Source organism: Vigna unguiculata, chromosome 7, assembly GCF_037176805.1.
Source record: "Vigna unguiculata cultivar grain cowpea cultivar isolate G323 ecotype 2 chromosome 7, ASM3717680v1, whole genome shotgun sequence".
Taxonomy (NCBI): Eukaryota; Viridiplantae; Streptophyta; class Magnoliopsida; order Fabales; family Fabaceae; genus Vigna; species Vigna unguiculata.
This window is the reverse complement of record NC_140798.1, coordinates 32,574,736-32,590,677: the sequence shown is the minus strand read 5'-3', so window position 1 is coordinate 32,590,677 and position 15,942 is coordinate 32,574,736. Positions and strand designations below refer to the sequence as shown.

The window sequence follows — 15,942 nt, the reverse complement described above, 5'->3', positions numbered from 1 at the left end:
TGATTAAAAGTTTAGAAAATATTTTATTTTAATTTGTTAATTTCAAAATTTGAAAAATGAAAGAATATAATTCTTCTAGTTTTATAACATTAATTTATTTTAATTTTTTAATTGATATTATAGATTGATATTTGAGTTAAAATGTGTCAAACACAATTTAAACATTAACTTAGAATGTTGGAAATCCCACATTGAATGGAGATAAGGTCATTTCATAATATATAAAATATATAAGTGAGGTGCAAATCTCACTTTACAAACTGGTTTTGTGAGGTTGAGTTAGGTTTTAAAGTCCACTTCTAACATAGAATGCATGTTATTTCATATATTAATTTTCTTTTTAATGTTATTGAATTATGAAGATTATATCTATTACTTTATAAAGTTTAGGAATCAAATTATATCACATATGACCGATTCTATTCTCCTATCTAAACTTATAAACTAAAAATTAGTTAAGAGATTTTTTGACCAAGGGAGACTGATTTTTTTTAGCATATTTTCTTCAACACACGCTTGTTGTACTATTTTTTTTTTTAATATTTGCAGTGATTTCTTTTATCATCACCAAATATGTAATATTTTGTAAATACTGTGTTAGAATTCTTTTTTTAATTTTAACTGAAAATTTCCAGTCAATATTAATCAGGAATATTGTTTTCACCAATTTCACTTGTAAAAAGTTTTAGTCGACACTAATAAAAAAACAAAAAAAAAAAACTTTCAACCTTCAACATTGTAAAAATAACCTTTATCGGTATTATCCTAAATTATTGTAGTTGATCCAAAACTAATATAAATTAATTTCATTGGAGAAAAAGTTTTGCAATGAAAATTTATCGACGAACTTTGACCGAAAAATAACATCGATCAATACAGACTACAAAAGTTAAGAATACTGATATTTTTAAGATTTTTAACAATATTTAATATTTAATTAATTTTGAAATTAAATGGTAATTAAAATATTTCAAAAAATTAATAAATAATTGTCTTATCCAAACAAAACATTTGAAAAAGAAATTTTAAAATAGTGTTAATTCAAATTCTAAGTATTTAAATGTATTGTAGAATTCCTTATCAACCAATTTTTGGAACTTAATTGACTTTAACGTTCTTTATTCCTTGCATTACAAATGGTCAGTAGGTAAGGAAAAAATGAACTTTAGTCATTTAGTTACGTGATTTAAACTTTTGAGAAGGAACGATCCTGAAGTGTGGGTTATATTTCAAGAAAAAATGAAAGTGAACTTATAATTATAATTGAAGATGGTTTACAGGCTTAAAAAATGAGATTAAATAGGTAAAAAAAGTGAATATGTTTGATGTAATAAATAAATAAATAAAATCTTAGTTTGGATTAAGAGGGACATTAGAGGACAGAAAGGAGCAGCATCGCGCGGAATGCACGGGGGAAAATTTATGTTGTTTGAGAGTGTAAGGCCCACACTATAGTTCACACGACCACACACCCATCTAAAATCTTTCGTACCACGACCCTGTCTCTGCACTCAGAATCAATGCTACTACTATACTCCTAACTACTGTTTTTCTGTCCTCTCTCTCGCTATTATTACAATCTTCTCTCTTCACTGCACACTCAATCAATATGTTAAATCTTATGTATATGTGTTTTGCAATTGCATGTATTGCGCCACTACGTCCTACTTACTGTTTAAGTTGACGCACTCATAACTATCATCGTTAATTTCAGATCTTTTTATGCATGGTAGAACAGTTGTCTATTTACACCACACACAAAAATGAAATAATTGGTGTATTGTTATTTTTTTTCACACTTCAATTATTTTTAAAATATTCGGTTATGTTTTTAGAACCTTATTTTATGAAGGAAGCTAATTAAGTAAGTACATTATTACTTGCTTTTTATGTTTGGGCAGGGCCTACCAACAGACAAGACCACATGAGAAAATAGTTGCAGTGGAAGGGGGAGCAGCTACATATGTACATGATATTTGTTTGCCACAAAACTTTGAGAAACAAAGGATCAAAAGAAGTAAAGCAACTCCAAGACACCAAATCAAACTCAAGGAAACCTTGAGTTGAGACAATATGTAAGGATCATTGGTTTACTTAGCACTCAACAAGTTTATAAGTTAGGAGAAAAATAGCTACTATGGTTATTGTTAGTCATTATTGTAAATATATATATATGAGTAGGTTAAATGCTCATTCGGTAAAGAGGTTTAATGTTTAATAAGTGAGTAACCTTTGATTATACGAGAAGAGTCACATAATAAAAGAAAGAGTAAATAATAAGAAATTTTCTAGACCACGTAACAATAAAAAATACAGGAATTTCGAAAGAGATCAACATAAAAGTTTTTGGCCAATCAGTCTTGATATATACCTTTTGGCCAAAACAATACATATAAATTAAATTTTGTTTTTCTCTGGTAAATTTTATTCTCCTATATTTATGTACTCTTTTTTTTTGTATTCTATTAATTATAGTTGATAAAATAGGTTCAAACTTTTTATTAACCTTCCTCACTAGTTTAAGTTGAATTGGGCTAAACAATATAACTTTTTTTTAATTTGAATTAAATTAAGTTTAAGTTAGCCAGAGTGACACGAAACTTACTGATAACCGTCCTTTATCATTTTTATCATCACTTTTTTATTCTAATTATTTATTACTTTTAATTATGCACTGCGTTTGAATGGTTTTAACACTTAATTTAATTATTTATTTATCCAATTATATGAGTTGATACCTTGATTTTCATATACTATTATCAGTTACTTAATGAAATAGGTGAACACATGCTGAGATTAGGTAGATTGAGAAAATTTACTTTAATAGTAATACAATAAGTATATATAAAATAAGTTAAATGATAAACACATGTCCTTAAATAAATCAGCTCACAACAAAGGGTTGAGTTAAATAACAAAGTGTTTGACATGCCAAAAAATAAACCAAATTGACTTGATTTCTAATGAAAAAAATATCTCGAGTGAACCAACCCATACCTAATCTACCAACTTATAATAATATATTTTTTTTTTGTTTATCAAATATTGAATTGAATAGAGTTAACTCACATTTAGTTTAATCCGTGACAAACTTACCCAAATGAATCAAATTAACTCAATTTGATATCCATAGCACTAATATATATCATCTCTTGATTGAGGTGTGGGGTGCGAAGAGCAACCTTGCTGAAGCGATCGATAAATGTCCGGAGCGTCTCGCCTTGTTTTTGTCTGATGTCGATGAGTGATATTGTAGTAGTTTGATGCGGGCAACTGCCAGTGAAGTGAGTGGTAAACATATGTGAGAGGGTGTCGAAGCTGTCGATAGAGTATGATGAAAGGGTGGTGAACCATTCGAGGGCGGGGCCTTTGAGGGTGGTAGGGAAAGCTTTGCAAAAGACTGTGTCATGGGAAGTGTAGAGGGTGACATGTGTTATGTAGACTTTGAGGTGTTCGTCGGGGTCGGTTTCACCAGTGTAACGCTCCAGTGTGAAGGGTTCCCATTGGGTGGGAAGGGGGGTGTTGGCGATGAAGTCGGTGAAAGGGTGACGATGTCTGGGTTGGTGGGATGGAAGCGGGTGAGGAGGTATGGGATGGTGGACGAGGGTGGGAAAAGTGGAGGTGAAGTTGTGAGGAAGGATGTGGGTAGTAGGGAGGTTGTGAGGGTTGTAGAGTGAGATATGAGTGGTATGTAGGGTGGTTGCATGTTGAAGGGACATGAGTGGTGGGGAGGGTAGCGGCGGCAGTGGGAGCCGCAGTATGTCCCGGGAGGGTGGAGTGGAAGTGAGTAGGATGAGCTGAGAGGATGGGAGTTTGTTGGGTGGTGGTGAAGGTGTGCGGGGTAGGATTGTACTCGCTTTTCTCTTCAGTAGGCTGGAAAGTCGGGGACCCTGCAGCTTCAGATGTTTCCTTGGCCTTTCCCTTTTGAGTGGGATTGGCTTCGATCTTTCGCCTTAGGCGAGAATTTTCCTGTCGCAGTGCTTCCATCTCATCAGCGCTGCGCTTCTTCAAGTCAGTCAGCTCCTGTTGCATCTTGGCTTTGACCGTCTAGGATGGCGGCCAGATCCGGAGTGATGTTAGCAGGTCTTGAGGGGTCAACTTCAACTTGCTTGTTAACTCTTGCTCTGCTGCGAGTAGAAACCATTTTCGGAGAAAGCGGGTGGTAAAGTACTATCTCGTGCCCCACGGTAGGCGCCAATTGTTTATGCAGAGAACAAATAAGAGGAGTTAGGCACAAGTATCACCTTACCCATAGTTCGCCATCTCCTCAGTAGGCCTCTTCCCGGTTGGCATATGTCTGCTTGGACCCGAGAGGGGTTACCTGTAAAAGGGACTCCGAAGCTCAAGTCAGCGAAATCTCTAAGAAAGTCAAATCAGGTTATTAGAGAAGTAATGAATGCGTACCTTTAATTCGTGGGGTCCATGCATATTTATAGATCATTAATTATGTTTGGCCACGTCATGGGCTGGGCCCTTGCTTGGGCCGTAGGTGGGCTTGGGCCTTAGCCCAGGCCCGTAGTTCGATTATTGGGGACTAGTGACTTTTATTGGAGCGTTCTGTGTTTTGCTAAGTCCTTGGTTGTTTTTATAGAGTTGTCGACCTAAGTTGGTTACCCTTTAACGGCTTAGGTCGCTATTGTTGTTTTCGGCTTGTTTTATCAATTTCGCTTCTTAGTGGTTTAGTCTGGGTACCTTAGCATGCACATGGTGCTTGCTATTATTCGGCTTAGGCCGACTAGGTGCGGTATATATATATATATATATATATATATATATATATATATATATATATATATATATATATATATATATATATATATATATATATATTCACAGTAGCAAGGATTAAGCTTTACTTTTGCCATGCTTAACTTCTGTTTCTTATTTATTTTTTGTCAGGTGGGTTATTAATTTATTGATCCACATTGATTTGATTAAGAATAATAAAAGGAGGTATTTTTTATGGACTCCTAGTTTATTATGCAATTTAAATATTCAATCCTTGCATGAGGTTTGTTATGAGAGAGAAATAGAATGAGAGACAAAGAGACAAAAATTGTGAAGGTCTTTGGTGAGAATCCATCATAGAAGGTTTTATTCCATATTTCACATATTGAAATTCTCTCTATTAGTTATTTAAGGTACTCGTTGAGGTTTGTTATTCCATTAATTATTATTAATGAAAGTTTTTAATGAATAATGACTCATGGGTTGAGGTATCTTACAATTTAAAAATTTTGGATTTTGATATTTGCTGGTTTCTTCCTTAGCTATTTTATGTATTTTATTATTTTGCATATTATTTATTTAGGAAAGATTATCCGACTTTTATTTCCGTTTGATTATCTTACTTTTTGAAATCTTTCCAATATTTTTCAATAAAGAGAATGATCTTCACCCGGTGATTGTTTTTCTCTGACCAGATATTTTATCTTCTCCAATAACATATCCTTTACAGTTCTATTTGTTTTTAGAAGGATGTATATATAACTACTCGTAAAAATATTATAATTTTTTGAAAAAATGTTTTGACTTAATAAATACCTTTTTTAATATCAGTCAAAATTAACAAGCTAATAATTTAATTACTTTTTTTTTCTCAAACATAAAATTACAACTATAACTATATAGAGATATATTAATACTATTTTTTCTTAAACATAATTTTATAATTAATTTAATAAAAATATATTAAAAATACTTTTTTAGTATTTTTTTTAAACATAATTTTATAATTAATTTAATAAAATAATATTAGTACTAAAAAAATCTTTTGAAACCTTTTTATTTTAGACCTAAATTACTTGATCTATTTCACCATCGAGTCTGGCATGTGAGAAACACTTGTTGGACCACGTAATAAGAAACTTGAGTATTGAATATAGCTTAAATCTTTATAATGGTTATCCTTTAGCATATACAAGTTGAATTTGTGCATAAGGAAAAGTCTATTCATTATCCACACTCCAAACTAGCTTTTACATAAAGAGTCATGCTATATAGATATGTCATATATCTTTAACTTATAATTTAGGAAGCTTTTTCTAGAATTGTCAATTCATGATGTATAGTATAGTAGGACCATGATTGAACATTGCTTCGAACATTATATATCACTACCATTTCTTTCCACATAGTCATCAATGAAAATAAGATTAAAATATAAAATCATCTGTTATGTAATAATTAAATTTTACTGTAAAAATATTAATTGATCGAAAAAAATTTAATCTTTTATAAGTCTAAATGGTATTTTTTAAATAATAGTCATGTCTCTAAAAGTAATTATTTTTTAACCAGAATATTGTGCATATAGGTGTACACAAAAGCAAGTGGATGTTACTGTGATGTCCTTACACTCCTTGTAAACATAAATTTTATGTTGCAGAAAAATAAAGGCGACTGTCTGTACCTTATATAAGGATAACTCTTAACAAAAATTAGTGTGTTTGATTTATTAGGGTGTGAGACAAGCCAATTTAACCTAATTTACCCATTACACGTGGAGATTTGTACTTAGTTTGCATCACTAAAAGAAATAACTTATAATATTGGTCCCACATTTTGCTTGGGTAGAGTGCTGATGTAATTGTTACTATTGTAATACTCGAATACTTTGGATATCATATCTCAGTAGGTATATCACAACTAATGTTATATGTATTTAAAAATAATTTAATATTATATGTAGCGACAAATATAATTTCTTGTACATAGGTGATGATGTGACAATTTGGATGTGATAATACGATGAAAACTATAGTTGTTAAATTAGATTACCAAGTTCGGCCTGATTTATTATGGATTAATCATTTAGAAAGTTAACTCAATTGATTCTGTTATTAGTCGGTTTAAAAAATTTGAACTCGATTCGACTCACCACGTGTTGGTGAGCTAAACGGGTTGACTCACTTAATTAAGAAAAATTTGATTATTTATTCTATCTTTACAACATTAATTGGTAAATCATTTCAAAAGAACTACAAAAGTTCATACTATTAGACACTTTCCTACATTAACTTTGAAAAGACATGAAGTACCATCGCATACCAAAAATTCTATAAATTTTGATGTAGCATGTCAATACTTAAGGTTAGGCTTCTTATATTTCCAAAAAATTTAGAGGACTTCACACACCATTATATTCCAAAAGAAATAATGAGGTGCACGAAGTAAAAAGTTAAGGTTTTTTAAGAGTGAGGTGGACGAAATAGGAAAGTAGGTAGGTTTAGGAAAAAAAACATCCATTTAGTGAGGTATTTTTTTTTTAAATCCAGGTTGGTGAGTCAACGAGCTACCAAAGACTCAAATTGGGTGTGCTAGGTTCTTAGGGAACTGGCTTCATTTTTGGCATGTGACAAAAATTGCAAAATTTGTTTAACCCAACCCAAATGAATCCATGGTGGTCTGGATTAGCTCACGAGTTTTAACTCATTTTAGAGTGAAGAAGAATGAAAATGAGTGTTATAATAATAAGACAATGATCTATAACATTAATTATGATCTATAACATTAATTCATTTAACACATATCTTTTGACCATTGTGAAAAGTGTTTGCTAAAATAATGGTATACGAAGTCACATATTTTATATCTAATCGATATAACATATCAAATGTATCAATATTCTGAAATAACCAATCAAATATATGTTATTATAATCATTAGACTCTACTTTATATTATTCTATATAGAAGATCAATAAAATGTCCATCTTTCATTTATTTTTTATTACATTAAAAATCTTAATTCTATCTAACTCAATTCTTATTAAATTCATGAACTTCAAACTATGATGTTTATTTGTCTTAATTTCTATCTCTTACAAAATTTTGCTCACACATAAAAATAAAATTGTCCATTACAACAATGATTGAATTTCACCCATCTATTTTAAAGAATGAAAATTAATTTCAGAATAAAATGTTACTTCATGACTACAAAAAGTGAGCGAGGGAAGAAGACAAAAACTAATCAGTAACCTCCATGAAATTAATAGGTTGAGTTGTATAGATTAGTAGGTTAAAATCTACAATCCAATTCATCTCATTTAGAAAAGCTATGTAGGTTGATGGTTGAAGATGGTGATATCTCTAACTTATAGTACATTTCAATATTCTATCATATATTGTGATTCTTTTTCAATAATTATAAAATTTTCCCCTAAAATTTCCACGAAACTACTATAATTAGGCAAAATAATTTGCATACAACAAGAATACTTCTTAATTTTTCTTCAGAAACTAGTCAATCCTCATACCTTTAGACAAAGACAATACTAAATTCTATTAATACATAGTTAAATATAGATATATAAGTAACCAAATGCTATTACACAAAACAAGGTTGATTCAACAAATGCATAACCATCGAAGAACAAAAGGATTATTCCTAAATTTACATGAACCTTATTAGCCTCCCCAACAATATTTCATCCTAGGATGAAGTATGGTTACCACTTGCAGGCCCTCCAAGAGTCAAAACCAAGCCTTGAAGGTCACTCCTCATTTGATGCTCTTTGGCTAAAGATGCAGAAGTAGGGCCTCTCATCATTGCTGATGCTTGAGGTTGCCTCAAGCCATGGCAGGACTCTGTTACTTGGTGCGAATCCCTCGCATCATTTGAGTTCATAAATGCTTGAGTGGAGGGAAACGAACGTGATAAACAACAGTTTGGTTCAACACATGTGGACAACACTGTAGCACCCTGTTCACAGACACATAAATTTCTTTGCTACATTGTTTGTACTATAGTAGTATAAATAGGAATCGGGTTCAGAAGCTTACTGGTGCAAATAATACTCCTCTGAAAACTCTTCCATTAACTACTGCAGTCATGAGTAAACCTGAATCAAAGGCTCCATCAACTTTTCCCCGAACTTCAGCACCAATCTAGGATGCAGTAATAGCCAAAGTGAAATGACCATTAACTAAGAATAACAAGAAAAGAAACATCTTTTGAAAGTAAAGGACCCACCAGGTGTTGAGTGTGTCGAGGTACTTTTCTATCATAATCAATGTGAACATACTGCTCTTGTTTAGGTTGATGTTTCATGGGATGAACACTTCTTTGTGTGAGATTCTTAAAAAATGTTGTGTTACTTGAATCATTGTCGAGCTGGCAGTAGCTTGGACTTTTATTCATCTGTTTGAACCATTGATACCTCTGAGAATCCATGTTAGAAACATTTGCTTTCTGAGCTGGGGTCTGTTCTTGATCAGATTGCGAAGGAGATGAATGCTGGGACAGTGAAAGAGAATGTTCTTCTTGTTCTGATTCAACATCCCAAGCCTTTGCCACACCAATTCTCTTCCTCTTCTGTTGTGAAGTGCCTGCATGGAATCACAATCTTACGTATCATGTAACTATATTTTTCAAGTTACGAGTTAATAAAACGCCACTTGAAAATTAACCAGAACTGTATAATATAATCCTGTTAAAAATGTCTTAACCCACCTGAATCAATGTTACAAGGTTGTACTTCCATATGGTTCTCCGGGAATGGAGTTGTCTGCTTTAAAACACAATGTTAGTAAATAAAACATCATATGAACAAGAACTTGAAACAACATCGAAAAAAACGAGGTTCTGTACCGAGTTTGTATCAGCTCCTACTCTAGGTATGATCCTCTTTTCTTGATTCCAGTAAGTTCCAAAAACTTTGCACATGGAAATGTTGTAGCGTCCATTTGGATGCTCTGCTCCAAGCTGCAACACCAGCAACTCTTTCAACGGACGTTCATCTTCCCCACACCTGTGAGATATCAGAAAGAAAATCTCAAGCACAGTAGGAAATAGAAAAGAAAACAGGAATTGTCACTTCACATTTATTAACTAATAAATTGAAGTAAATGGGAACCAACCAACCCGCCATATATGGCAATATCCATGTCTGCCACAACAGCTGTGTGAGAAAATCGCCCCTGTGGCGGTTGACCACGAATTTCAAGCTGAGCCCAGGAACAGGTGCAGATGTCAAACACCCATATGTCATTGTAATAACGTTTATCTCCCACCCCTCCAATGATGTACACCTGAAAATCATAAAAAAATCATCTTTTGTTTATGGTGCAGGTTCTTATTACTACTCTTCACATCAAAGTCAAGATTTTTTCACAATTTTTTACTCTAGTGCAGCATTCTCTTATAAGTTGTAGTAAAAACCAAGTTGCAAAGTAACTTAACATCATCATAGCAGATAAAAAAGAAATGAAGTCGCAGCTGAAAACTGATGCAATGTAAAAGAACTTGCCTTGGAACCAATGCTCACAGCAGCATGCCCTGCCCTGACTCCTGGGGAAGAACCTTGAATTTTCAACTGTGATCAAAATGCAAGAAACATGATCTTTGGTCATTTAGTTGCACACCAAAGACACAAACTATGAATGAGATAGAAGAAGAAAAAACCATACCCTTGACCAAGTCATTGTGTCCATGTCAAGCACATTAACATCACCCTGATACTGATCACCACAGTCTCCACCATACACAAAAAGCCTGTTCCCGATTGCAAGAGTGCTGTGACTGTCCCTAGGGACAGGCAAATCGCCTTTTACCTGAGGAGAACTCCACCTCATGCTTCGAAGGTCTAGAACATGCAAATCGTTTAAATAGTTTGCGTCACCTTCACCACTGCCACCAAAAATCACCACTCTTTCATCACCAACTAGAGTAGCAGTGTGACTTTCCCTTGGTGAAGGAGGTGTCCCTTCACATTTAGGACGAATCCACTCTTTGGTAACAAGGTCCAATATATGAGTGTCATTCACCTTCTTTATCCCATTGGTGCCACCGAAAACTATCATTCTATGCCCTACAAGAACAGCACCATGGCTATCTCTAGGACCTGGCTTTTCACCCGTGGTGCCAAGCTTGCTCCAGTTCATTTTCACAAGGTCCAAACAAAGAACATCTCCGAAATGTAGCCCTCCACAACAGCCCTGGAATGAGTACACACCGAACATTTTGTTATTTGGAAACAGATTTAAAGCAAACATTTGATAATCAGAGGTCAATTATGCTTAACAAGCTAAACTGAGAGTTCTGCAATGATTAAACTATTCATCTGAAGAGGCTAATCAAATACTTAAGAGGTTCTAATATTACCAAGATATGTAAATGTAAGCACTTTTCTGGTGCATGTTTTATAAATTGAGAAACATAACGCAAGGAGGAGAAAAACGAAATGTGTACATAGCTATATTAAGAAAGCAGAAAGTTTATCGTCTCCCAAACGTGTATTGTCTCGCTAATTAGAGAAAGAAAAACGAATTCAGTCAATTGTCACCGTGAAATATAAGCAGCAAGAGAAATTAGGAAAAAACTAAAATTCAGAGATGAAAGTGTTTTGGTTATTAACTAAAGATAGCTATGAAGCAGGGAAGGTGAGAAAGAAGTACTAGAAGCTTATGAAATTAATGAAGAAGACATTACAACACATCTCTTAAATAGCAGAGCTCCTAAAAGGTAAGACTAATGAGAAATTCAGACACCATAAATGAGGCCAACCCAGTATCAAGAATCATGAACAACTCAGAAGTTAATACTGGGAAGTGCATAAAAAAAGAAAAAGACATTGATTCTGAATAAAATACAAGGGATTTTTGTACTCGTACCCCAAAGACATACATAAGCCCCCCAGAGAAACAAGCAGAGTGACCCCATCTTTCAGAAGGATTATAACCCAAAACCTTTGGATACAACCACATTGCTTTCTTCTTGGCTGTTTCAGCAACCAAAGATCCCATCTTTGTTTGTATGAATGAGTGTGAGGGGTGTGGTGAGTGAGTAAGTTTAAGCGTTGAAGTAAGACTTAAACACAGTGCTTGACAAAGATGAAGAAAGAGGAAGAGGAGCAAAGAAAGAGAGAGTCAAAAGAAGACATGAACAAGCCAAGTGATGTATCAACTATCAATGTCAATGGACATGAAAAGATGGGCGCTTTCAAGTCCAAATCACTGGCAACCAACAGCAACAGATGGTTGTTGTGAAAAGAACATTATTTTTCTCTCACCCTTCGCATTTAACATTATCATTTTTTCTTGTAAAGGTTACATCACTCACATACACATATGTAGTCTGGTAACCTACAACAGTGACATAAATAAATGAAGAAAGCTGATTCCTAACATTGACGTAATGGAATCAACATGCATGATATAATCATATTCAGACAGACACCTCTGTCATATGATACTATAAACATACATAAATTCTCTCCTTAACTGGTTGGATAAGCTTCATCAACATTAATTAGTGGTGTAATATCATGGAATGTCACTGTTAAAGGGAAAAAGACACTACTTTTAAATAATTAGTTAGTTTTCTTCTTGTGTCCATTACAAAAGTATTTATTTGCAGAGTATTTTCTGCTCTTAAATACAATAATTTCAAAAAGAAATTTGTTTAGAATGTAGTTTGTTGCTTTTGATAGTTTGTAAAGATGAAAATGATGGAGTGTGGGGGCATAGGGTTGTTGGGAATGGCAAAGAAGGTGTTTTGGGTTTGAGACATGATAACATAGCAAGGTTTGACAGACAGGGATTTGGGAAAGCACTCTTAACTTGGTTTCGTAAACAAACATCACGTTCTTTCTCATAAATAATGTGGTTTATGGGGATTGATGTAGGGTTTAGGTTTTAATTTAATTGTTTTTCTCTATGTTTCATGGTCTCTCTCATTCATCCAAGTCCCATGTGGGGGTGTGGATCTAGAAATGTCTATTTTCAATGTTGTTTGGGAAAGTGAGGTGCTTTGTTTCTTGGTAATTCCTTGTTTTGGGAAATGGAATGGTGTTATAAGTTGCTTACACCTAAAAGATCCTATTTTTATTTTTAACTTTTTAATCTGTTTTGTAAGACAAAATTCACACTTATACAAGCACAGTTTTTATTATACTGGAACCCTAACTTATGACAATTATATTTGAATATAGATTTTGTGCAAAAATTATGTAAAAGAGATAAATAAGAATTAGAGATAGTAAATTATGAAATAGGTACTTGATGTAATGAAAAAGCACAAAGGGAAATTAATAATGTTACGAACAAAATTGAGAGTCATCATTCTGTTAGATGTAAAATACACACCGGAGATTGTACTTTCACATGACAATCTATACATAGAAGAAATTTTTTATATATATAAAAACTGGTCAGAAAATATAGTATTTTTATATATTTTACATTTCCTTGTTTGATGGCAAAAAAAAATCCAAATTTTTATAAATGTAAATACAAATAACATAATAAATGTATTATATAGGTGTATATGAATTTTGGTTAAAAAAAATCAAATTGAGTAATTTAGGTATTGGTTATATTGTCTATTGAAAATCACGAGAAGAAGAAAGATAACATGATAAATATTATAAAGGTGTATATGAATTTTTGTTAAAAAAAAATAAATTTGACTAATTTAGATATTGGTTATTGTTAAGGGAAATCATGAGAAGAAGAAAGGTAGAAAAGAGTGTTATAATTTTGTGAAAATAATAATGCGAGTTTTATAACAAGACCTTATTATGAAAATTTACTTTTACTAATGATATTTTGATTATTAAATTTTAATGATTTTTTTATAGTATGATGTAAATTTTTTTTTAAATAATTTTAAAATATTGAGAAAAAAAATAAAAAAATAAAATATTATTTAAAAAATGACATCTAAAATTATAAATTTTTTTTAGGAAATATATCCGTGATTCATATAATCTTTAAAACTCAATTTTATAACTTTTGTTTCATTTTTTTCAATTTTTTATAATTTTAAAAATTGATTTAATTATTATAATTAAATATAATTTAATATTAGAATCACATGAGCAAAATTTGATGGCATAATAAAAATAAAGCTGAATAGTCCCACAATTTCACACTTACGCCTTGTTTGAATGAAGTGAGAAAAAAAAATATGAAAAGGAGAAAAATGTTATCATTTATTATTTTAATTTTAATTATTTACGACTATTGTGCAAGAAAAACTTAAAAATTAATAAAATATTAAGTCATTGATTATCTTGTTCAAGAATAATAACTTTCTATCTTTTTATATATAGAAAGTTAAATCATTTATATTTTAATTTCTTTTTTTTTCTTTTCTTGTTTGTGTTCATCATCAACTTTTGGTGTATGCAATTATTTTTCTTAAAATTAGGTAACTGTTAATTTTAAAACAGTTATTTTTTTTAAAACTTTTAATATCTTATATAATATTTAATTCTTAAATTTAAGACTGTTCTTCAAACTTTTGTGTATTGAAGACGCAACCAAAACCAAATGAAAGAAAAGATAACGGGAGAGATTACCAATAAAATTCAAACTGTAACTAAACCACTGCCTTGAGAGTCAAAGTCTTAAGTTCATAGTAACTTGAGCTCACCAAAGTTTCACTCTTTTTTTTTTATTATTATTTATTCAACATGATCACTAATGTTACTTCATCACCAACAAGCATAAATTAATATTATTTTTATACGACTTAAAAATTATATATAATGCGTTTTCATAAATATAAATTTTTTTATTTTTATGTTAAAAAAAATAATGGTAAACAGGTAAAGATTTGGTTAAATTTGTGATGGATTCCATTCTTAGGGAGATGGACCCACCGTGACGGATAGTTGCGTCCACTGATGCCATATGTTCTTCCTTTTCACACGCAAATAGTAGTCTAACTTAACGGAGTCAACACGGCACTTGAAAAATTCAAATTGAAACTCTAACCAACTTTGGGCCTTATGATAATGAAGTTACAAAGCCCATTTAGTTTTAAGCTTCAGAGCTGTTTTTTTGTTATAACATTTTATTTTATAATAATAAATGTTTGTCTTTATTTGTTGTGAAGGAACTTATTTCCATTTGTGATGAATAATTATAGACATCAAATCATGAGTGTTTCTGAATACAAGAATTGTTTTTGTTCACAGACGAGTGTGTGTCAATCATTTCCATTTTTCAGGGAGAGAGGTTGAAATATTGCAGTTGTTTAATAAAAGGGAACAGTGAACACTGGAATGCACCTTTTTCGTTCTCAATAATGGACTATCAACTTTCCAAGAAAGGGAAAAGAGAGACAGAGAGAAATATAGTAAAAGAAATGTGATTGTGACAACTATTGCAAAAGCCAAAATATAACAAAATGGTCTTGCTATGGAGGTCACACTCCATGAACAGATATATCTTTCCTGAAGAATCTAGGTTAGGCTATTAGGAGATCAAAGTTTGTTGGATTATTTGGATATTCAACTGTGATAAAGTAATTTTAAAAGCACAAAATTGATCAAATTTGAAGTATGATGAGAGTTTAGGGTTTAAGATGGAAGAAACATTGAGATTTTTTCGTTATATATATTGAGTGATATTCTAGTTAGTGAGGTTTTAGTGAAAAAATTGTTCAGTTGATTTAATTTATAAAGATATTCAATAGAATATGAGAATTTGAGTTCTTTTTCAAAGATCTTTGAGAAACTGCATAGAGGTGGGTTATAAAATATTTTAATCTAAATTTTTATTGCATGTCTCTGCCAAAGCCCTCCCTTGTATTTCCAACGGGACAAATAATCAGAGTGAAAATGTTGATTGATTGTGTCTAAAATAAATATCAAAATCCTTTATTTTTAATTAACTAAAATTATTATGTATTTTACATGCAGCACATGCACATAAAATGCCCAAATTAAGAAGCATTTAAAGACAAAATCAAGAAAGTATAACATTAAATTTAAAGACAAAATCAAGAAAGTATAACATTAAATTAAAAATTATTTTAAATTTTAAAGGACAGTCAGTCCTTTTTTTTTTTGGAACTGACGTAGTCTATATAAATTAAATATCAGATATTTTATCGTCATTGACTACAGAAAACCTATTTTACCAAATTTAGTATTAATTCCACAGTCTCAGTTCATTTAACAATATACTTACCTTACAGTGTGTTTTTATT

At 31.7% G+C, this 15,942-nt stretch overlaps 1 protein-coding gene across 1 annotated transcript; it reads right to left on the bottom strand.

Moving 5' to 3' along the window:
* Positions 1-8,283: 8,283 nt before the first annotated feature.
* LOC114190747 (uncharacterized) lies at positions 8,284-12,120 on the bottom strand. The gene is made up of 9 exons (XM_028079750.2): positions 11,616-12,120; positions 10,413-10,940; positions 10,253-10,318; positions 9,868-10,034; positions 9,595-9,754; positions 9,457-9,511; positions 8,977-9,332; positions 8,787-8,891; positions 8,284-8,706 (listed from the first exon to the last, which is right to left on the bottom strand). The coding sequence occupies exons 1-9, from the start codon at positions 11,745-11,747 to the stop codon at positions 8,437-8,439; spliced, it is 1,839 nt and encodes a 612-aa protein (XP_027935551.2). The 5' UTR covers positions 11,748-12,120; the 3' UTR covers positions 8,284-8,436.
* Between the last annotated feature and the right edge of the window lie 3,822 nt (positions 12,121-15,942).

Coding starts and splice junctions, on each gene's coding strand:
- LOC114190747 (XM_028079750.2), bottom strand. CDS start 11,747: ATGGGATCTTTGGTTGCTGAAACAGCCAAGAAGAAAGCAATGTGGTTG. Junction 9,755..9,867: donor GATATTGCCATATATGGCGG/GTTGGTTGGTTC, acceptor GATATCTCACAG/GTGTGGGGAAGATGAACGTC. Junction 8,707..8,786: donor GAGGAGTATTATTTGCACCA/GTAAGCTTCTGA, acceptor GTCTGTGAACAG/GGTGCTACAGTGTTGTCCAC.